Genomic DNA, 24,041 nt, shown 5'->3' on the forward strand with positions numbered 1-24,041 from the left:
GTACCTATTTATCTACTTGCGCTGCGTGCTTTCGATCTGCTAGGTTGGCAGGACAGGGACTGAGCAACGGGAGCTCACCCCGTCGCAGGGATTCGAACCACCGACCTTCCAATCAGCAAGCCCTAGGCTCTGTGGTTTAACCCACAGCACCACCCGCGTCCCCCTTATATACCTACCCAATCCTTTTTTTTGCGCCGTTGTCTCTTCTTTTCACATTTTCCAAAAGTAACCCGAGGAAGCAGCCCCTCGCATCACTGCATCCAATTGCCTCACCAGTCCAGCATAGCAGGCATGCCTCCCTAATGATCCTTCAGCACATTTCATGCTCAAAATATTACTTGGCACCAGAGACAGCAATCGCTCCTCAGATGAAGCGGCACAAATGTCTCCTTGCAGCTGATGTGATTTGTGGGATGGCCAGTGCTGTGTTGTCATTCGGGCCTCATCCACACTGTGCATTTAAAGCAGCATCATACCACTCTCAAGACTCATGCCCCCCTCGAATCCTGGAAACTGTAGTTTAAGGGTGCTGAGAGTAGTTAGGGGATTTCGCTTTCCCTCATGGAGCTGTAATCCTTGGAGTGGTTTGACAACCAATCCCTCTTCCCGGGAACTCTGGGAACTGTAGCTGTGTGAGGGAAGTAGGGATTGCCTAGCACACTCTCAGAACCCTTAACAAACTATAGCTCCCTTTAGCCCAGAGATGGAAAGAAGAGAAAGTCTGTACCAGAGAAGAATGGCAGACTAAAACGATGGATTATGCCGAAATGGCAAAAAGGACCGGAAAGATCAGAAATCAGGAAGACCAAAACTTCAATAAGGAGTTTGGGGAATTTATAGTTTACCTTGGAGACCATTGTAAACAGTCAAAAACATTAGCAGGACGGCGATGACACTTGAAATGTAAAAAGAACAATAGATACAATGGAGATTTTAAAATTGGACTACCATAAAAGAAGCAGTAAAGGTAAAGGTAAAGGTAAAGGTAAAGGGACCCCTGACCATTAGGTCCAGCCATGGCTGACTTTGGGGTTGCGGCGCTCATCTCGCTTTATTAGCCAAGGGAGCCGGCATACAGCTTCCGGGTCATGTGGCCAACATGACTAAGTCGCTTCTGGCGAACCAGAGCAGCACACAGAAACGCCGTTTACCTTCCCACCAGAGCACTACCTATTTATCTACTTGCACTTTGACGTGCTTTCAAACTGCTAGGTTGGCAGGAGCAGGGACCGAGCAACGGCAGCTCACCGTGTCGCAGGGATTCGAACCGCCGACCTTCTGATCAGCAAGTCCTAAACTCTGTTGTTTAATCCACAGCGCCACCCATGTCCCTAAAAGAAGCAGTAAAGGTTTAATAATAGAACCCATGGAGGGGTGAAGGGAAGCCCAAAGATTCATGGGAATCTTTTTCTTTTTTTGATTATGATGATTGCAAATTTTAACTTGTAAAACCAAATACAGTAAAAAAAAACCTAAAACAACAATAAAAAACTACAACTCCCTGGATTATTTGGGGGAAGCTGTGACTCTTTAAAGTGGTACAAATAAATATAGTGCAGCTATGGCCTCCCCCTGGGCCCGCTTCCATCCATTTGCTTCCCACCACCTCCTGAGCCCAATCTCCCAAACTGCCCAGAGGAAGAATGTGTGATGAGTGAAGGATGTTGCGGTATCTCGCCCTTGGTCACTGCATCAGTGCTCAGGGAGGCCAAGTGAGCAGGAAGCGATAGCCAGGAGGAAGGGCAGCAAAGCCGAGAGATGCCAGGTGTGAGCAGTGTGTGTCTCCTGCAGTGGCATACCCCACAATTCTTCTCTGATGCAAAAAGGGAGGTCCTATTCCACAACAACAACAGTTTTACTATTTACCGTATTTTTCACTCTATAACACGCACCTGACCATAACACGCACATCGTTTTTAGAGGAGGAAAACAAGGGAAAAAACATTCTGAATGAAACAGTGGATGTATCATTTTTGTGCTTCGTGCTGTGGCCACAGACATGTGATCTGGTGGTGAATTTGGGGTGACCCAATGCAAAAATCCTGAGAATCCCTGTGGATCCATGCTTTTTAACCATGTTTTTGCACCATTGCAGCCCCAGGCAACAGTGGGTGCGTGATTTTTGGGGGGCAGGCTGTAGCCATGGACATGCTATGTGCTCTGATGGTGAATTTGGGCTGACCCAATGCAAAGATCCTGAGGATCCATGCTTTTTAACCATGTTTTTGCACCATTGCAGCCCCAGGCAACAGTGGGTGCCTGATTTTTGGGGGGCAGGCTGTAGCCATGGACATGCTATGTGCTCTGATGGTGAATTTGGGGTGACCCAATGCAAAGATGCTGAGGATCCATGTGGATCTTAAGTTCCGACTCTAACAGGGCTTTCCCTGCTCTTTGTTCCGTTTGAGCAAACACAGCAACGAAACAGTGGTGGGTGGGCAGTAAGACCCTGAGGCAGAATGCAGGAAAGCAGCCGCTTCCTCTTTTCAGGTTTCCCTTCTCCGAGACGCGCGACCTGATTTTTGCCTCCACTCGCGCCAGTCTGCTCCAGGGACCACACATTGGCTCAATAACACGCACAGATCCGTCAAAGACTGGATGACATCGACTTACAGCAAAATTATATGCTGGGGGGAGGTGTTTGTTCGCCCCAGAACATTGGTATCACTTTAACTTATTGCGTTCCATCATACCTCTCCTCCCTTTCGACTGTTGCCCATAGACTGGCCTTCACCAAAGCGAGGTTCAACGTTTTCCCCTCCAATGTCCTGAGACATAGATTCTCAAAGGGCCAAGACCCCGCCACGTGCGAATGTGATAAGGTGACGCCGGAGTCGCTCCAGCACATTATGTTCACCTGCCCCTTGTTCAAGGTGCCACGGGCAAATTTGTTGGGATCAATCATACAGAAACTAGAGGGTACCCCACCAAAATTCCATCTTGCCCAAATCTTGCAGGATAAGGATTCCCACACGACCCTGAAAGTGGCTAGGTTCCTGGTCGCTGTCCTCTCCCAAAAGCGACGCCAAGGAGCGCTACAAGCTAATTAAGGCGTAGCTTGCCTTTCCATCTTATAGTATTTTATTGTTAGAGCGGTGTTTTAGCGACTGTTTTTTCTTTTCTTTTTTTCTTTTCCCCTACGGCACAAGCTGTCACTTATGTGTTGTTTTTACCTGTATGGGCCTATGGCCGTAATAAATATTATCTATCTATCTATCTAACACGCACAGACACTTCCCCTTCCTTTTTAGGAGAAAAAATCTGCATGTTATAGAGAGAAAAATACGGTATACCCTGCTCATCTGCCTGGGGTGCCCAACGTATATATAAAAACTTAAAAGATAAAAAACCCCACTTCCCTATACAGGGCTGCCTTCAGACGGCTCAGGGGTCAGATAACTCCATACCCTCCAACATTTCTCCGTTAAAGAAAGGGACATCTCAAGGAAAAGCGGGACATTCCAGGATCAAATCTGAAACTGGGACGGCTTCTGTAAATCTGGGACTGTCCCTGGAAAATAGGGACAATTGGGAGGTCTGCAATGATAGAAGCCTTGGCAGCCTGATAATGGAGCAGGGAGGAATTTCCTTTGGGAAAATGGTATGGGGAAAGGGTTAAATCCCCCCCCCAGTGCCGCTCCCCTGCATCAACTAGAGGGTTGGACTAGATGACCACTGGGGATCCATCTGAACTCTACAGTTCTACAAGCACATGAAATGTTATTAGACCACAACTACCACCATCTGTGAGCAGTGGGCATACTGGCGGAGACCGAGGAGAATGAAAGTCCAACAATATCTGGAGGGTCACGGTTTTCCCCATGCCTTGCTAGGCATTAATTCAGAAGCCAGTCTTTCCTCACTTGTGTGTTCCAAACAATCTTATAAATTTGGGCTTTCTCCCCCCTCACAAACAAGCAAGTTAATAAAGACATTGTTTATTGTGTTATTTTTTTTATTGTGAAAATCCAGAGATGTAAAACAGCAAAACATGGAATTTCCTAAAGGGAGTTGACCGAATCCATAATGTAACTTCAGTGTATTATACAGAACTGTTTTCCACATGCAAGTTTCTAAAGGTAATATACCAAAATAAATGCTATGATATAGCTTGGAAGGCTAAAACTAGCTCTGTTTTGTACAGTGCTTCACATTTCAGTCCCCAGACGTAGAAAAACAATACAGCCGCAAGAATGCAAGACAGCTTTAGGAGCCTATCAGCCTTCCGGTTTTCGGTAGACACATTTGTGGCCATTTTAGAGCGATCTTTTGCAACCGTCTGGAATGTTAAGGTCAAGTCCCTGTGTAAGCCCAACATTGAGTTTTGGATGCCACCTGTCCTTTAACCAACTCTTAGGTCTGTGTTGGCACTGGCAATGGCGTAGGAAGCGGTGTGTGGTGGGTGCGGTCTGCCCCAGGTGTCATCACTGAGGGGGGTGCCAACATGGCAAAAATATGTGTTTTTGAAAAAATAACTCCCGCACACACCACACTCCCCTTCTTACCGCCACTGCAGGAGCACTCTCCCCTCAAGTGATTTCCAGAAACAAGAAGCATTGATTGCTGCCTCCACTTTTGCAGGCAGAGCACAGCCTTTATAGCTAATAGCCTTTGACAACCCTCACCTCCATGAATCTGCCTAATCCCGAGGCATACGTAGGTGAGGCAGGGGACACTGGGCGTCACACCGTGAGGCCTGCAGTGTGCCTGAGCCACTCATTTCTCCTGAGAGGGAGGTGGCGGGCGGACTGCCTGCAAGCTCTGCGCTGCTTTTTTGAGCAGCTCGGGGCTTGCATCGGCCCACCACCTCAGCCGCCCTACAGGGGCTGTGGAGAGGCTCAACGCTGTTGAATGGTCTCTTTAAATTTGAAGGTTCCTTTTTGTTCCACCAGATGTGTATTTCTTTAAGGGCCAGAGCAAATAACGTGACCTAGTTTTACAGCTGTGAAGCAGTATAGCAGGTGCTGTTAAGTTATGTTAATTAAGCTGTTGAGTATAGTATATAAAGAGCAGCACCTAGCTCTCTCACTACCCTGGTGGTTGGGTCATGCTTATTGATACATATAGTGTAAAAGGAGTTTTTGTTTTTGTTATTAAAACCTAGTTGAAGTTATTTTTTAGTTCCTTGTAATGTGTGTGTGGTCTCCCCAGCACGCTTTCTGCAGTGCAACTAATTTGCAAATAGCCAACAAACGCAGCACGCCTTGCCTTGGCTTGCCCTGCTCCCATGGGCAGCTTGCCCCATCCCTATGGCCTGCTCGCTTCGCCCCTGACTGCAGGGTGTGCACCCTGCCCCGGGCACCTGAGCACCTAGCTATGCCACTGGGCACTGGGGAGCTTCTGATAGTGGAGGCACATTTTCACTTATGGATGTTCCTTCCAGATTGGTGGCCCTTCTTGCCGCCACATGAAGCATCACTGGCAGAATCAACCCCGCCTTAAGGGTGTGTTCACATTACTGCCTTAAGAGCACAGCGAAGTTGTGTACTCCCGCTGTGTGTTTCACAGCTCTCCCTCCTCCCCACAGCTGTTCACCTCAGCACAGCTTCAATTCATTGCTGAACACACCAGGTGGGCTAGAGACAAATTAGGAACTGCTAGAGGACTCCAACTGGTGTGAAGCTAGTTTGAGAAACAACGCATCAAACAATAGTACCGTATTTTTCGCCTATTAGGATGCACTTTTCCCCCTCCAAAAATGAAGGGGATATGTGTGTGCGTCCTATGGGGCGAATGCAGGCTTTCGCTGAAGCCTGGAGAGCAAGAGGGATCGGTGCGCACCGACCCCTCTTGCTCTCCAGGCTTCAGGAAGCTATCCGCAAGCCCTGGGAGCCCGGCGGGAACTCCCACCGGGCTCCCAAGGCTTGCGGATAGCAGCCTGTTCTGGGGGAAGAGGTCAGGGGAAGCTTGGGCTTCCCCCGTCCCAGCCCCGCGCCTGGGGGGGGAGAAATAATTTTTTCCCCTTTATCCCCCCCCAAAAAAAACCCTAGGTGCGCCCTATGGGCCGGTGCGCCCTATAAGGCGAACAATACGGTATTTTGTAATGATGTTCAGGATACATACACGTCTGGGCCAACATTGTGTGAACACAGATTTGACAAAGCGGCTCTCCAATCGCAGTGAAAGGGAATGTGAACACAGCCTAAGAAGAGAGAGGATACTGCTAAAACATCTCCCTGCAGCTCTAACATGCTTTGCAATATTATCAGTTCCTACAGATCATTACAAGCATTATATGCATTTCAGGGTCGCCCCCCCCCCCAACAAATTGTTTGGCACACTTTATACTCGCACTCCAGTATTTTGGTGATTCTAAGCCAGATCGCTTCTCTCTTCTGGGCCAAACATGGGGATGTATTAGCAGAATGCGATTGTTTGCTTGGGATCACTCTATAAAGGCCTTCATCCATGACAGTTAAAACAAACACACACAAACACACCAGGCACTTAATGCTGCTTGCATTCCGTCCTATTAGAGCCAAGTCTTAAAAATAAATACTTTATACCATGGGATGTGCTGGTGTTGTGGTCTTTTTTTATTATTTTGAGGGGGGAGGGAGAAGAAAGGGAGAACAGAGGGCACACTATTGCTTGACTGCAAATGCATTTTAGCAGGCCTCTGTGCCCATTGTATTGTATTCGCTAACAGTCCTAATTTCCCCTCACTTTCCACGATTGTTCCATTTATTTTAAAGCAGTGTACCAGAGCTGTATTCTACAACTTACTCTCTCTGCTCATGTGCACTCAAGTTCCTTGGAAGCCAATTATTCTCAGTTTTCAAAATATCTAGCTAGCTATATACATACATACATACATATATATTTGTATTGGAAACACTATAATTAGAGGCGTTTTTTTCAGCTGGAAGGTGAGGTGGGTTGAATTCTTCAGCTGATAAGCTGCTGCAGAGCGTGAAGACAGATCTCACAGTTTTGTCACGGAGCAGAAAACTTCCATTGTTTTTGAACACATTTAGGACTGACTTCCTCCGCTATTGAAAGGCCAGTAAGAACGTTTGCTGTAAATGAAGAAGGGAGGAAGCTTCATCCCGATTTTTCATCATGAGATTCAAGTTCGTTTAAATACAGATATTTGTTTATTCCCTCAGTTCTTCCGACACATTATGAATAGTCCAGTCACAGTTTTGTTTTGAAAAAAATAGTACAGTATCGGCTCAAGAAAATCTTGTCAGAAGAGTTTACCATAAAGAGGAAAAAAACATTGGAGAAAATGACAGAAGGTTCCTTGACGGACATCACTTTCACAATCCGCGAGGACAATTTAGGGGGGAAACAACGGATTTGAAGGCACGAGAATAAACATCAAGAAACTTTAGATCATCTGAATGTGAGACAGCCACAAACAGGGCAGCAGTACGCTAAGAGCAAAAACACACTTTGGTGCCCAGCTGAGAGACAAACGATGGCAAGAGATCCCAAACATCAATGACTCTTACTGAACAATACCAGTCATGGGGTACTACCGTTCAAATAATAAACCCAACGTTCACATTTTGGACGATGATAAGGGAGGCAGGAAAATTGATATTACAGACCTCTTTCACAGGCATATACAAAACAACAACAACATCCCCCATCCCTCAGATATGGCACTTCAAATATCAGCTGCAAGTGAATCAAAAGGTGGAATATGAGAGAATAACTCTTTGTTATTTAAGAGTTTGTTCTGGTGACTGACAGCTAGACAGATCAGTCCAGGGCCCTTACTTATTTGATGACAAACAGTGTACTCAAAATTGGCTGAGGCTGAAACCTGGAAGCAAAAACAGTAACAGGAAACACAAGGTTGAGGCCAGGTCTTAAGGCATTGCCTAGAGCAGGCATGGCCAAACTTGGCCCTCCAGCTGTTTGGGGTCTACAATTCCCATCATCCCTGTCTACTGGTCCTGTTAGCTAGGGGTGATGGGAGTTGTATTTTTTTAAAAATGATATTTATTAAAATTTCAGAGACAAAAAATTACATAGTTAAAAATAAGAGACAAGGAAAAATATATAAAAAAACAACATACAAAATACAAAATATAGAAAAAAAAGTTAGAAAAAACACTTAAAAACAGATTAATCCTTCCGTATCTTACATTTCATTTCCTTGCTTCCCTGACCTCCTCTCACCTCCCTTTTTTGTATTCCAGTTCAATTGGTTAATTCAGCAATTCCTTTCCCTCTTTGTTTTTGTCTTAGTCCTTTAACTGGCCATTTTTTCGTACACCTTTATGACATTGCTGCTAGATCCACTTAATTTCAGTCTAACATCATTCTAACATTCATGGGGTGATGGGAGTTGTAGTCCCAAAACAGCTGGAGGGCCAAGTTTGGCCATGCCTGGCCTAGAGCTAATGGATTTCGTGTACCAATGCACTCGTTTCATGTAAAATGTAAATTTACCAGCCAAAGTCTGAGAACCTGATCTGGTGCATGTTGCCTGTTATCTGCTACTATCGTCTTATCGGACTATACTTAAAAGAAATGCTGAAGGACCTCAATATCTCTTGTTATCTCTTCCTAAACCCTGCTTCTTTAGCAAATCAATAGTTAAGGTACTGAAGGCCACATCAATTAATTTTCATTTAATTAAGTGCACAGCGAACACAGGGAAAGGTTGGGGCACTGGCTGGGATTCACCTTGTTATGTTAATGCTTGTTTACATCTGTCTGTCTCTAGCACAATTTTCACCAGCACCAGTGCAATTTTAAAACACAGAGAATTTACACCGATATTATAGTGTCAATGGCCAAGTATGCAATTGTTTTTTAAGATTAGGGTGTCAGTTTGAACACTGAATAAACAGTGCTGTTGATAGCTAGGAGGCAATTTGTCTCTACAGATTTTGACAACAACAACAACAACAACAACAACAATAATAATTCACAGTTGGTACTGGAGAACATGAAAAGCATCTGTCACAGAATTGCAATGCATGGAATATAAAACTGAAATGGCAGCATGGCAATTATGATGAAGATTTAATGAACTTAAATTTCTAATCCATTTGATTCTGGTACTCCATCCAGAAATATGTTGTTCAGTTATGCTAAAGGAAGATTTACACATTGGAAACATCCCATATTTTGTAAAATACTTGCCATGAAAGTCCTATCAGCATGTTCTATTTACCATTTGCACAGTATCATAAATATGTGCCCCCAATCCGCCTCTCTCTCCATAAAGAAGTAATTCATATATTAATATGGCATTGCATCCTTCATCCCGTAAAGAATGCTTTGTAAATGATGAGAAGATTAGTGCTGGGTAGGATGGACTTTGCAGAAAGCAGAAATAAGCCCAGGCAGATATTCTAGGGTAAATTTTTCAAAAACAACTCAGTCATTTAAGCAGCAACTCCACTCTCACCTGCCTAGCAGTAGGCCTGTTTAGACCCCATGGGATTAGCTTCTGAGCAGAAACATATAGGATTGCGTTGTAAAAAAAACCCCCAGCTTTGTGGTATGTGGAAACCAAAAGGTTAACAAAATGGATTTTCCAATAATTTTTTTTAAAATATGAATTTTAAGATTTATTTCACAAGATTTACTTGGTTCTGTCAGAGCAGGGTTTCCTAAACTTGGATCTCCAGCTGTTTTTGGACTGCAGTTCCCATCATCCCTGACCACTGGTCCTGCTAGCTAGGGATGATGGGAGTTGTAGTCCCAAAACAGCTGCAGACGCAAGTTTGGGAAACCATGCTGTAGGGGGGCATTTTGATCAGGGGTGGCCAATGTGGGGCCCTTCAGCTGTTGTGGACTTGAATGCTCATCAGCCCCAGGCAGCATGGCCAACAGCTCAGGAGTCCAAAAATATCTGGAAGGCATCATGTCGGCTCCCCATTACAGATTGGCCCCCAAGGTCATTCAGGGTCCCTTCCAAATATGATTCTATAGGGAAGATCAGGACTGTGCTAAGCTCTATGCTGATTCCATTTGGGGGCTGGGTGGGAGGGTGCTCTGCCTCAAATCTCCCTTTCTCAAAACCAGGGTTTCCCAAACTTGGGTCTCCAGCTGCTGTTGAACTACAAAGGAGTTTCTACTCCCTCAAAATTAGATTGGCAGAATAAAATGTTAGAATATGCAGAGCTAGTAAGATTGACAGCACGATTCTGAGACCATACAGATCAAATATTTAATAGAGTGTGGCTTGTTTACAGAGAATACTTAAAAGAACATTGTAATAATCTAAGTTCTTTGGCAGGCCTCGATTGATTTCTGTGTGAAATAAGAGAAATTTACAAAATTAACACAACCGAATAACCTAGGAGAGATAAAGTTAAGTGTGCACTCATAATGTAAATTAGGAATCACAATGGGGGGATTGGAAGTCATGTTGGAATTCATGACATGTGAATTCATTCTTTTCTTTTCTTTTGTAATGAGTGTTAATCTTGGATTGCCTTTTGTTGATTGTTGAGTATTGTTTTGTTTTGTATTTGTATTGTATTGTTTTTTAAAAAAACAAATAAAGCATTAAGAAAAATCAATAAAAAATCAATCAATCAATAAACTACAAATCCCATCATCCCTAGCTAGCAGGACCAGCGGTCAGGGATGATGGGATCTATAGTCCAAAAACAGCTGGAGACCCACATTTGGTAAACCCTGCTCCACAATACCCTATTCCCTTAGTTGCTAATTTTGTTCGCAGCCCTTGCTACAGGCACCTAATTACAGATGGATATGAGCCCTAAGGAAGCACAATGGGTAAAGTCAAAAACTAGACTGCAAATCTTTCTAAAGAATATGGTGATAATATTTGTGCAAAACACAACGGTGAAAGCTGTTGCTGCTTTTTGTTTTAAATGCAACTGAATTACCGTATTTTTTGCACCATAACACTCACTTTTTTCCTCCTAAAAAGTAAGGGGAAATGTCTGTGCGTGTTATGGAGGGAATGCCTACGGGTGGCATGCCTACGGATTTTCCTCCTCTAAAAACTACGTGCGTGTTATGGTCAGGTGCGTGTTATAGAGCAAAAAATATGGTAATTCTTTTAAGAGTGTTCAATGTTTTTCATTTATTTGTTTAAGGACAACATTTCAAGGAAGGATTTGCTGAACTGGCGCTCCTTACAGTAAGTTATCTCCTAACATTATTATGTGTGTTGCATGCCCACCAGAACAGCCTGTTTTGCCGCCAGGGAAACAATGAAGCAAGGGTCAGTAAGATGTACATCTAAGTACATTCTAAAAAACACCAGTGCCGATAGCTTCAAGCCAATAAGTAAAACAGAGCTTTCGAACATTTTTTCCCCCTTACAAAAACAAAACAGAAGGAAAAATGGTTTTGCACAATACATGGCAATAAAGGAACTAACTGATTTCATGCTTTTTAAAAACAACAACTGTGGAATACATTTCAGACAAAGTTAAGCATTTGGAGGGGTATTTCAAAAAAGTTCGGTGCAGGCCTTGTTTGCATGTCACAGTAAACCATGGTTTGTGCTTTACTGTGAATGGGTACATTGCTTGTACTTGGCTCCTCCCTTTAGTGTGAATGAAAACAGACTATGAAGGCTTGTTGTGATTTGTGAATGTGAACCACACCCTGCATTTGCTTATCTCAAGAAGCCAAACTTCAGGTTTCCTGAAGTCCTGCTTAGGGAAGAACAAAGCGAGAGGTATTTACTTTTTTCAGGGTAAGCCATAAACTACAGACGGCTACCCTGTCACCCTCCAGATGTTGTGGACTCCAAATCCCAACGTCCCCATCCCGTGGTCAGGGATGATAGGAGCTGTAGTCCAACATCTGGAGGATTCCACTATAAACCATGGTTTGCTGCGACATGAACCAGACCACTTGCTTAATTTCCTGTTGAAATTAGTGAGATATACAAGTGCTTAATCTTGCCAGGATTGTGGTCTATTGTCTTCATTGTGATTTCTCTCTTGGCTGCATCACACAAAGGATTGGCTGGTGTAGTCTTAAATATAGCTATTAGGCAATGGGAACAACCTACCAGCGAAGTCATGAAATCCTAGGCAGGTTTGGATTTATGCCAGCTTAGTCTTTCTGAATTTTTCTGGGACTCAACTAATTCAAATCCAAGGATTTAGGTTTAATCAGTTTGTGGACTTGGTTCTTAGGAAACTTTTAAAAGTGAGCCTCTGTTTTACTGCATTCCACATGAATTTCCGTTATCCCAGTATGGCATTGTGGTTTTATTTTTTAGTTTCTCTGATGAGGAAAAATGCAAGTATTTTCTTTTTGAAGGCAGACAACACCACATACTCAAACTGTGCTAGTTATTGGGTCTGTTTTCTGACGATGAACAAAAGACAGAGGGGCAGGCATGGGAGATTGGAACTGGGTGGTCAGTACTGGAATATGTTGATGTCAAAACTGACATCTTAAGTAAACTCTAGTGTGAAGGCAAATCTTCGAATGGGACAGTGGAACTACATGTCATAAGGAACCAAGGGTTGCTGCCAAAACGAGCAATAAAACACCCCTTACAGCTAGATGTCATAATATCATGCATGTCTGGAATCTCAACAGCCAGTTACGGAAAGACGGAAAATGCACAAAACAGTGGCATCAGAAATAGGCCACATGTTTTACTGCACAACGTGAAGGGGGAAGGGGAATATTTAACATAGGGCTTCCACTTTTGGAAGCAGACTACTTTTATTTTGTGCAACTGGTGGTTCCACACTGAAATTTATCTGTAATAAACATGTATATGACTGCAAAATTTGAATTTCACTCCTGGAATCCATCCTACTCTGCTTGAGCAGATTCTGCTGGGATGCTTAAGCCTTTTACCCATCCAACCTCAAGCAAGGGAACAGATATACCACAGACCTTTCCACTTTCAGTTGGCTAGGCTTGTGGCTTTTGCTTTTTTGACACGGAAAGCCCGGCGAAGGTTGGGCAATTATCCGGATGCTGTGATTTCCCTTCCCCCAGATTTTCTTTCTTAATCTAGCCCCCAGATCTATAAAGCACCAGTTACACAACCGTAGTGACAAAATCAATTAACAATCTACTAAGCTCTTCTGGCTGAGTGGTCACCGCCAATTTGCGGAGCGGGGAATAATTTGGAATTGATTTTTTTTCTTTTTCTTTTTCTTTTTAATAGTTAAGTTCAGTAAGAGTGCAAAGGTTCTCAGAACTGGGAAACCTATATGGGATGAAATCTTGTTTAAGCCTTACTGAGTGAAACTGATGGAACGAATGGTACCTTAACAGCATGGGAAGCCTCTAAAGTGCATATCCTTCCTGTGGTACCCTGAGATCATTCAGGAGGGGCTAGCAATGAAGATTCCCCACACAATGTTATCATTCACGCTCTTCCCACCTGCTCTGAAATGAAGGGGCACTCACATTTGCCTCTGAGCTAGAAATGGTAACAATTATATACCACCTTTATCCTCAAGGTGGTGTATGTGGTTGTCCTCTTCATTTCATCCTCACAGCAGTCCTGTGAGATAGGTTAGGCTAAGAGACGGTGAGTGACCCAATGTCACCCAGTGAGCTTCATGGCAGAGTGGGGATTTGAACCCTGCTCTCCCAGATCCTGGTCTAACACCCTAACCATTACACCACACTGGTTCTCCATGTTAACAAGACAGAGTAAAGAACTAGCAGGTATTTCACCCTCCCAAACAAGTTTCTTGGGGATATTCTGTAGGGAAACACAATGTTTGAGAAACCTATGACAACATTGTCCTGTTGGTTGCTCATATTCAAGACCAAGAGGCATAGCTTCTGCCTAACATGGCAGCGAGCAGACGGTCCTGGCACCATGAATTGCACCATAAATCTCTAGCTGAAAGGAAAAGAATCTAGGGGCTGCGATAAGAATGCTGCAGAGATTCTGGGAGTTGGAAAGGAGTATTAAATATTCAGAACAATTGAAAACTGCCCACCTTTTCCTAGGCTGAGGGGGAAATAGCGAAGATCTGTGACATGGTTTACTAGTGAGACGGAATGGTTTCTAGGAAACTGTCGCCTGTTCTGAGACATCGAAGCAAGGGATGGAGTGTCAGGAAAAAGCAGCAATGCGAGAGCGAGCTGCAGGTGGCTTGAATGCAAAACAGGATGTGAGTGTTTGGGACTGTACCGTGGGAATGAACGGGTGCCTGGAGAGTGGCCAGTTTCCTCTGACTGAGGCTTAAGAATCCAACATGGAGAGATAAGACCTCTGAGAAACTTTGAGATTCAGTTCTGCACCAAGTCACAATGGAAGAAAACAACAGTTGGGAAGTGAAAGAAACAACATCATATATGGACAGAAGGAATCTCTATGGACCTAACAGTTTTCACACACAGGGCAGAATAAAGATAATAGTTTGAGTTCCTCACTTGAAGCTTTATAAATGTGTATCTTATAACAGCACGAATGGAGATCATTAATTATGTAGTATAATAACTGAAATGTAACTGACATAAATTAAGATCATGGAACGCAGTGATATAAGATCAGAAATGCACCCAAACCACCATACGGGGAGCCACTTTAACTAAAATGTATTAATTGGAAGTTGATTGGCATTTTGATAATTGTACCATTTGGGAATTAATTGTTATTGTTATAATTTGGCTACTTTGGGGGGTATAGTGGAAAACTAATTTTAAAAAATTATATATAAAAAAATAGTTTTAACAAGGCTGCACAATAATCTTTCGTGCCCTCTCTACATTGCTGCTGAAAATCCAAACCATTTCTCTACTTCTGTGTTACATGGAAGTATCACCTCTAAGATATAACATTGCAAAATACAAAATTGCAACCGGGGGGGGGGGAGGACAGAAAGAGGAGACCCATTAAGGAGCAAATAACAGTCAAAATCTCACACTTAACAGAAATTCTGGCACCCACTGAAATTTCTTGGGTATTTCTGAAGTCCTTTATACTCCAGTTTGAAGGACCTTTATTGCGTTTGGGATGCCAGAGGTTTCCAGAGCCTTCAAGAAGAACGCCACCAGCAGGCCTTTTGGCACACTGTAACCATATATGTACAGATTAACCTTGTCCAACTGGCATACCCTCCAGATGTTTTGGACCACAACTCCAATCAGCACAGCTGGGGCTGATGGAAGATGTAGTACAAAACATCTGGATGCCCCCAGGTTGGCAAAGGCTAGCATGTGATTGGTACAGGACCCCTAAGGGCTCTTTAGCATGTGAGGCAAAGGGAGAGGATCGTCTTTGGGGTGCCTCCTTTTGGCAGGCGTACTTGGAATACCACCCTAATTGCAAGGGGATATCCTCTTACCACCGCCTCAAAGAGAGTCTATCATTTTAAGAAAACCAGCTCCTTTGACTCTCTCAGCACCAACGCAACCTGATCCAGGTACTTGGGAATATTTGCTACATTAACACACAGTTGTTGAAGTTTTCGTTATCGACATTGTTAAGACCTAGTTGTACGTGAAAGGCGTTTGCAAAGGGTTTGATGCCTCCCTTCTCTTCGGTCTGCAAAAAGCTGCCACACCGTTGGTGCAGTAAATTGGCAATCTCACATTGTGCTTCGTTTTTAAGTGCTTATGTTGTCGTTTGGCAACAGACCGGAGTGGCTTCTAAGTAAACATAAAAGCTGCACGTGTCGTTTGCAGAGAACAAGACAGCTCAGATGTGATGACTTACTGGGCATACAATACACAGCCGTTACTCTGCCCCCCCTCCCACCCACCCCCAATCATTATCAGAATCTCAAGCATCAAAGCTGAGCTCCTGGGCTTATTTTCTACAGATTTCTGTGCACACACAGAAACAAATGGCTACAAACGGACGCTCGTTGCCTTCCCGACTCTTTCAATCCAACACAGAGGAAGCAGCAGGGCGAACGCAGCAATTGGGGCGCCTGATATTCTGCATCATGGACTGGAAAACACTGTGCTGCCTCCCTTTAAGTTTTCTATTTGAAGACGTATCCGAAGAAACAGATTTCCGGGTCTGGCTGTTTTGGGCCTTAATCAGTTTTTCGTGTTCTCTAATCTGCCTCTGCAAGTGATTCTGGATGGCGACCCCCAACGACTCGGGGTCAAGGGAGGCCCCGTAAACCTCCCAAGTCATGCCCTGCTCGTCCCACACGACATCCCGGACGCGCTTAGACTGCTTCAGGTGCCCTTTGCCCTCCGCAGCAGGTTTTCCTTCCTTCTTCTTCTCGCCCAGCTTTGGCAAGGGCAAAGCGGGAGAGGCTGAAAGATTGCCCTTCTCTCCCTTCTTAGTTCTGTTGCTTTTGGTTCCTAGGCCAGGGCCAGAATTTCTACTCAACCCAGACTCAGCTTCCAGATTCTGAATGCCAAATCCTCCTGCCTCTTTTTCTGGTAGCTTATCCTGCTCAATTTTTGCTGTGGCTGGGGCACACACAGTCGGGGGCGCAGTAGCCACTGCTGGAGTGTTAATCGTCCCCTGTTCCTTCGGACTGAGAGGGACGGATTTCCCTCCCCCCTTTGGTTTGACGTCCACGAGGAGGCTGGCCGGAACTGTCTCAAGACTCCTAACCATCTCAGTGCGTAGCTGCTCTCTGCAACCGATATTGGGAGTGCCACCAGCGGCGCGGAGAGCCTTGTCTTGTTCAGATATGCTGCAGGAGGCTGGAGGCGTCTGTTGGCTTTCTGCAACAGAGGAGGGTCCAAGGTGCTGAGGTTTGCTATTGATTCCTGGCAGAGCAGAAGGTGGAGGTAGCTTGGTTTCACTGCGCGCGGGGTGCGGGGAAGCGCTGCCATTGACAGTAATCTGGTCAATCGGTGCTGTCTTCAGCATAACTGAAGCGTCCGGCAACTGCTGGGAAGCATCGCTGCGATGGCTGGCTGCATTTGCTGTTTGTGCTTCTGTCACCTTGGGCGACGTTTCTTGCAAACCGCCAGGGCAGGGATACGTTGCGTCGCCTGACAAAGTCGAGTGGGCTGTATCATGAGTGCCTGCTGTGCCCTCTTGAAGTTTGACAGCCTGAACTGCCAACCCCTTGTCTACTGCAGCTGCTGCCTGGATATGGGCTTCAGTCACGGTGGCAGCAGACACAGCTGTCTGGACAAGCGCCGCAAAGTCGTCAATGATTTCCGATTGCTCCTTCCCGCCGGCTCCTGTGTAAATAATGTGCAACTGCTCTTGCTTCTGTGTTGCCTGGGGAGGCATGTTTTCCCGTAAGAATGCAGCAAAGATGCTTGGGCTGGTGGACGCTGATCTGCTTTCCATGCTGGCTACGGCCTGCACCCCAGCATCCTGATGGGTCTTGCTTGCCACCTCCCCACCTGCAACCTCCCCACCCTCAGGTTGCACCATCATGGTCCCTGTGTCCTTGAACTTGGAGGGCTCAGGCCCTACCTTCTCTGCAGCCTTGTCACCGCATGAAGGCTGTGGTGTGCTCCCAAGGCTGGGTTTGGGGACCATCTCTGGTGCAGTTCTTGAGCCAGACTCGGAGCCTGCCTCCTCTGAGCCCTTTGGCTCTGCATCCAAGCAACCATGGGCCTTCAGCGCAAGATCAGAGACAGGCTCCAGTTCCTTTGCTGAGTCTGGCACCTGCGTCACTTCGGGACCAATCCTTTCACCCACAATTTCCTTTGTGGTTGGAGCAGCTTGCTGGGCATCTGGAGGAGAAGACCTGCCATGAGCTCTGCTCTCTGTGACTCTGCCACCACCACCTCCAGGCAGAGAGCTTGCCTTATCTGCTGCACTGCAGAGTTGCCCACCAGCACCACTTGGCACAATTTCATTGGCCTCCTGGGTAGCAGGTGCCTTGACTGCAGCATGTTCTTTTGCTGGGTACTGGCCTTGAGTTCCAGCATCACTACTGCTTTCCCGCTCAGAGTTATTCCCCGGCTCCAGAACTGCTAGGCAGCCTTCTTTGGATGGGCTGGAGGACCCAGGAGAAAACATTCTTGGTTTCCCAGTGTCATACCCACAGTGCCGTTCGCCCGTTGCAGCATCAGCTTCCACCCCGCAGTTCCCTTCAAGCAGGCGATCTCCAGTGGGTTGCACCTTGGCAGTGAAAGGAAATCCATTACTGTTGCTCTCTATGCTCGCTTGCTTGTACTGGTGTTTAGAGGACTGCAACCTTTTCAGGTCGTTTTCCTCCTCGGAAGCGGTGACCAGTGGACGCTTGGCAGACCTCAGAGGATCTGGTACAGTCCCCATGGGAACGCAATGCGTTGCAAGGCTCCCGTCAGCTTCGCCCAGCTTCTGGCTGAGAAGGGCCTAGGCGGAGAGAGGTGCGGCCACAAGCGACTCTTCCTCGCAGCTGGTCTGTTAAAGAGAGACAGAAATATTTACAAATTCAGATATAAAGCAATGAAAATATCCAGTGTAGGCTCTGTACCCAAGCAGGTTCAAGATGGGGGCAGTGGAGGCTGGACCATTAAGCCAAGCAGGGCACTGTGCCACTCATTCACCCTGCCTGCCTTCCCACATGCATCCAGTCCAGGGGGTCCCACTGTCTGCTAGGTTCCTTTTCTTCAAGGGAGGAGGATGGAGGCAAAGATAGAAATAGTTGGCTCTGCTGGCTGCCACTGAACGAGGGGTATTCCTCCAGATAATAATAATAATAATAATAATAATAATAATAATAATAGTGTATTTATATCCCGCCCTCCCCAGCCGAAGCCGGGCTCAGAGCAGCTAACAGCAATGAAAGTAACACAGCATTCTAAAATCGATATTCTAAAATCAGTTCAAAATCAAATGGCAACCACTGGGCCAGAGTTTTACGAGGATTGCCGAAGGAGGGGGTCAGACTGTGCCTTGGATGTTTTGGAGTACAACTCCCATAAGTCTAGTCAGCACAGAGAATGCCAAGGTTGCAAAGTCTGGCTTGAATTTTTACACAGAGATTCACGTGAGCAAACTCAGGTGCCCTTTTCTATTTACTACCTGGAAGAGCCATTCCTGGGGGCCGGGCACAGGGCTTTAAGCAGTGGGTGCTTAACTCTCCCCCTACTTCAAATTAATTACCCCCCCCCCGGTTGCTTGTCCCTCCATGAAGTTCTTCATACATGTTTGCAAGGGTAAACACGTGTGGAAACCCTGCAAGGAGACAAATAAGCTTGGAGGGTGGGAAGACTGGAAGCACAAACGCAGAAATGGATGGAGAGAAAAGGATAAAGCACACCCTCCCCCTTGCTGCTTCTCCACACAAAACTGTCCCCTTGCGAAGTTGATTTTGGAGGGGGCGAGGGGAGGGGACAGGGAATGTGTCCATTGGGCTTTCGTTTCACACAATGACACATAACATGCAGCTGGGCTATCATCAAGTGCTTCCTCCTTTCCATGCTGAGAAAAGATTGAAAGCAACTCTAAGCAGGACATCCGCTTTATGTGGAAATTATCTCAGTCTGGGGGAAAATACAGGATAGGCTCCAAAGAGCTACCACCTGGCTTTGGCGTACTCAAAAGCCTGGCATGCCCAGTGGACTGCTCGTATTTTGATCAGGAGACCCCATGGCCAATCACCACCTGCTTTCGAAAGGCCCCTCAGTCTTGAAAGCAGTTTGCCACACAGCTTGGGAGTTCCAGAAAAAGAAGCCCAAATCTCCACTGGGCTGAACAAGCCTTTAGAGCCTATCCATAATGTACAATCTGGTTCTCAGGCAGTGACCTTGACCACATTTGCAGGAGAGCTTGCCCAACATTTTCCCTGTAGGGTTTTTACTAGGTAATAATGCCTCTGGGAAGAGATTCTTGGCATTGTGATATTAACACACCTCACATTCAGGTTTGGAGGGTTTAGCCTATTGTGTAATCTGCTGTCAGCAATCCACCAGCTCTGCTAAGATTGATTTTGATAAAACGCACAGAGAACAAGAGCCATATTATGCCAGTACAGAAAGGAGCCAGGAGGAGGTTGGACATCCAAGCCAATAAAGCATATCCCACTAACATGCAGGGCTATGTTTTAAGATCCTTTAAAACACACCTAGTTAGAATGCCTACATCAAATACAACTGCAAGAGCTTGAATTAAACCAATTTGCTTCTTGGTTATCGCTGAATATTGCTTCCTTTTGCTGAAGTTCCCAACAATTACAAGATCTTTCTAAGTACGTAAAATTGCTTCACATCTCTTCCCCCTGTAACTTTCCAACTGTGGGAGGGCTTCTAAGGCTGCCCTGGTTAAGGGTGGAGTTCATTGCACTCCAGAAAAACAAATGCCTGAACATTCACTCCCTCCTCCCAGAAGTAATGAATCGCCCCAGGCTTTCCCAAACTTAGGTCTCTAGCTGCTTTGGGGGTACAAGTCCCATCTTTCCTGACCACTGGTCCTGATGATGGGAGTTGTAGTCCAACAATAGCTGGACACCCAAGTTTGGGAAAGTCTGCTCCAGAACAAGGCTGAGGGATGCCACGTGAATGCTCTTTCATGCTAAATTGTTTGCCTTCATCAGTGTGTCCAAACTTTTTTCAAAGAGGGCCAGATTTGATAAAGTAAAGGGCTGTGAGGGCCAACCAATTGTTGACCTTTTTTCAGGATTGACGTTGTTGAGCTTTTTTATGATTTTACCATTTTACCCCAAAGTTGTTGAGCTTTTTATAAGGGTTTTGTTGCCACATGGGCCAGATTTAACCAACCGGTGGGCCACATTGGGCAAACTGTTGGACTCCAACTCCCATCAGCCTCAGCCAATGCCCAGGAATGATGGGAGTTGTGGGCCTAAAGCATCTGCAGAGCTGTAGGAAACCTGCTACAGTTAATTCCAGTGTCTCAGTGCTAGATGGTCTTGGTCAATGTTAATTTTTCTCTGTTGGCTAAGCATAATGATTTATTTCCTTTAAAAAACAAAACAAAACCATAGTGCTGAATGCAGCCATGTGTTCGGATCTTCAAAGAGGATACTGCGAAAAGCAGAACAGGGAAGGAGCAGCCTGATGGGCAAAATTACACCATGTCACAAAGGGGCATAAAGAAGGAGAGAGAAAAATACAATGAAGTACAAGCACCTACTCTCAGAAGAATTGCAAGCTGAAAATTTGCAGTGTTTATAGCCCAAGTCAATAACCAGAGGTTTGGGTTTTTTAGAAAGACGGTCAAAGACTGCTTTTCCAAATAGCTGAATTAAAGTGCAAGTGTTACAGCCAAGGCTTCATACAAATCCAAGCCCATTCTCATAACTCTTCATGTACTGACCTCTTCATTCAAAAGAACGGCTAGGCAAGGCCATCTGTCAGCAAACAAATGGACAGTTTCTCATACATGGGCTCCAAAAAGAGGAAACCCTTTGTTGAAGCAACTTCCCTTGCAGTCTCTGACAATTTCACTTTTCTTCTGGTGGCTAGGCATAAACACTTCAGGGTTGTGGAAAAGAAGTGCTGTGATGATTTAGTTCCCAAATCTCAGCTGGACTAAAACATATAAAAGCCTGGGGTTTAAAATCTGAACTGCAAGTGCCATAGAAGCAGTTATATAAAGCTATTTCACATTGAAGCAATGTATTAAAAACCTCCCCACGTTACCACCAACATCCACACGGACTTGTTTCATGGAGAAAGTAAGAAGAATTTTATACATGGTGAAATATACCCAGAGTCCTGTAGTGATTTCATGCTCTTTATTGCAGCTTGTAAAACAGTGATTTTTTGCCCCCCAAACCTCAGGCTTTTATATACATTATTTACACAATGAGTCCCATCTGATTGGCTGATTCTGCTCCCCTCCTGGAGCCTGATTGGTCTTTTCCTGCAGGCCAATCAGTTCTTGCATTCGATGATCCTACTAGCCTAATAGGCTGATTAACTTCCTCCTAGAGCTTGATTGGTCTTCTCCTGCAAGCCAATCAGTTGTTGCATTCTAGGATCCTACTTGCCTACTGTTCTAGGATCCAAGCTTAGTACATAACACATGGTAAGCTGCTTGTGAGTTCCAAAAGCAGACCAGGCCAGGTAGAAGAAGAAGAAGATTTTGGATTTGATATCCCGTCTTTCACTCCCCTTCAGGAGTCTCAAAGCGGCTAACGTTCTCCATTCCCTTCCTCCCCCACAACAAACACTGTGAGGTGAGTGGGGCTGAGAGACTTCAAAGAAGTGTGACTGGCCCAAGGTCACCCAGCAGCTGCATGTGGAGAAGCGGAGACACGAACCCGGTTCCCCAGATTACGAGACTACCACTCTTAACCACTACACCACACTGGCTCTATAGCCCTGACTCCTTCAATACTCACACACTTAATATATGCATACTAAGAGTAAATAATGATACAGGAATCGTATGGACTGTGAAAAGGCTGACTGGGGGGGGGACACCTTTAGCAACTAAATCACAGAATCATAGAATTGTGGAGTTGGAAGGGACCCCAAGAGTCATTTTGTCCAAGCCCCTGCAATGCAGAAATCTCAATGCAAGCATCCATGACAGATGGCCATCCAAACTCTGCTTCAAAACCTCCAAGGATGGAGTGTCTGCAACCTCTTCCACTGTCTAACAGCTCTTACTGTCAGAAAGTTCTTCCTGATGTTTAGTCGGAATCTCCTTTCTTGTAACTTGAGTCCTGCCCTCCAGAGCAGGAGAAAACAAGTTTGCTCCATCTTCCATGTGACAGCCCTTTAGATATTTGAAGATGGCTATCATATCTCCTCTCGGTCGCACCTTATCCAAGCTATCCTGTGAATGGAACCCATTCCAGATTCCATGTCCGTTTGAAGCTGTGTTGGACATTTGGGTTCCAAAGAACGTTCGCAAACCAGAGCACTCACTTCTGGGTTTGTGGCGTTCGGGAGCCAAAACATTTGACTCGAAAGGCGTTCGGGATCCATGGTACGACTGTACTGACTTAGATAGACCAAAGACAGCTTCTTGTGTTCCTGGACTTCAAAACCTTCTGAGGTAGCCTGTTCAACCGCTTGTGCCCTAAAGTTTAGTGAAAAATCATCTTCCTTGTAATTTGAGCAGTGTTGGTTCAGGCCATACCCTTTGGTGAAACAGAAAACAAGGCCCTATCTGTGCCACACATTCAGAGAACTACTCTACCACCTTCAACAAAAGAATCTAAGGAACTGTGGTTTGTTAAGGGTGCTAACTGCTCAGAGTTGTATGAGATCCCAGTTCCTCTGAGAGTTACAATTCACAAAGTGGTTTAAAAATAATCCCCTCTTCTCAGAGAACTCTGGAAATTGTAGCTCTGTGAGGGGAGTTGGGGGGGGGAGTCTCCTAATGACTCTCAGCAACCTTAACCAACTGGAGCTCCCAGAATGCTTTTGAGGATGCCACAGTTGTTTAAACTGATATGATATTGCTTAAAATGTATAGTGCAAGTGGGGCTAAAGAGATAGCTAAGAGAGGGAGTCTGGGGTTATAAATTTTAGTGGCAAGTCAGAGGAAGCAGAAATAAGTTATAAGGAATATCTATCTATCATCTATCTATCTATCTATCTATCATCTATCTATCTATCTATCTATCATCTATCTATCTATCTATCTATCATCATCATCATCATCATCATCATCTATCATCTATCTATCTATCTATCTATCATCTATCATCTCTCTCTCTCTCTTTCTATCATCTATCTATCAGAATGAGAGAGATCCTGTGACGAGGAACTCCTGGTAAGAACATGGAGTAAGGAACTATTCTGGGACCTTGAGTGTTTTATATGAAACAGGAATCCTTGTATCTTTCTAAGCTCCTCTTCCTCTTTTCTCCTTTTTTAAAAATGTCATTTGTCTACTGTTGATTATCATGGTTTCTGCTGAGCTATGGAACTCATTGCTGCCAGATCCGGTCAACGAAGCATCGTTGTCTTTCATTCTTTACTAAAGCTTGCTGTGAATTAAACAAAGGTGTTTCCTGTTTAAAAGCAAAAAGCTAAAGCCGTGTGCTGTGAGCATGGAGCATGAATAAGCTTTGCTGCCCTTCCACACTTGAGAGTCCGAGAGCTATTAGGCATTAGCGCTGGTGTGCCACCATTCCTCCTCTGGGGGACAGGGCTGCATTCGCAGTGCCGGCTGGTTGCAAAACGAGTATCATTTATTTATGATACGGCTGTCAGTTTGATTTCTTAAGAGAAAATATGGATGTATTGAGACCTCTGTGCACTGAGACATGCGCCATCTGGGCTGCAGGTTTGCTTTTCTGAATCAACGAGGTGGCAGGTGC

At 45.1% G+C, this 24,041-nt stretch overlaps 1 protein-coding gene across 1 annotated transcript in view; it reads right to left on the reverse strand.

Annotated features, from left to right (window-relative positions):
* Positions 1 to 14,139: 14,139 nt before the first annotated feature.
* GPRIN3 (GPRIN family member 3) overlaps positions 14,140 to 24,041 on the reverse strand; it is a 38,924-nt gene continuing 29,022 nt past the window's right edge. Inside the window, exon 2 of the mRNA XM_082236413.1 lies at positions 14,140 to 18,202. Coding sequence (XP_082092539.1) covers positions 15,770 to 18,094 — 2,325 coding nt within the window. The 5' untranslated portion in view covers positions 18,095 to 18,202 and the 3' untranslated portion in view covers positions 14,140 to 15,769. The remainder of the gene's footprint in view (positions 18,203 to 24,041) is intronic.

The sequence above is a fragment of the Podarcis vaucheri genome (genome assembly GCF_965113315.1).
Source record: "Podarcis vaucheri genome assembly, chromosome: 9".
Lineage (NCBI taxonomy): Eukaryota > Metazoa > Chordata > Lepidosauria > Squamata > Lacertidae > Podarcis > Podarcis vaucheri.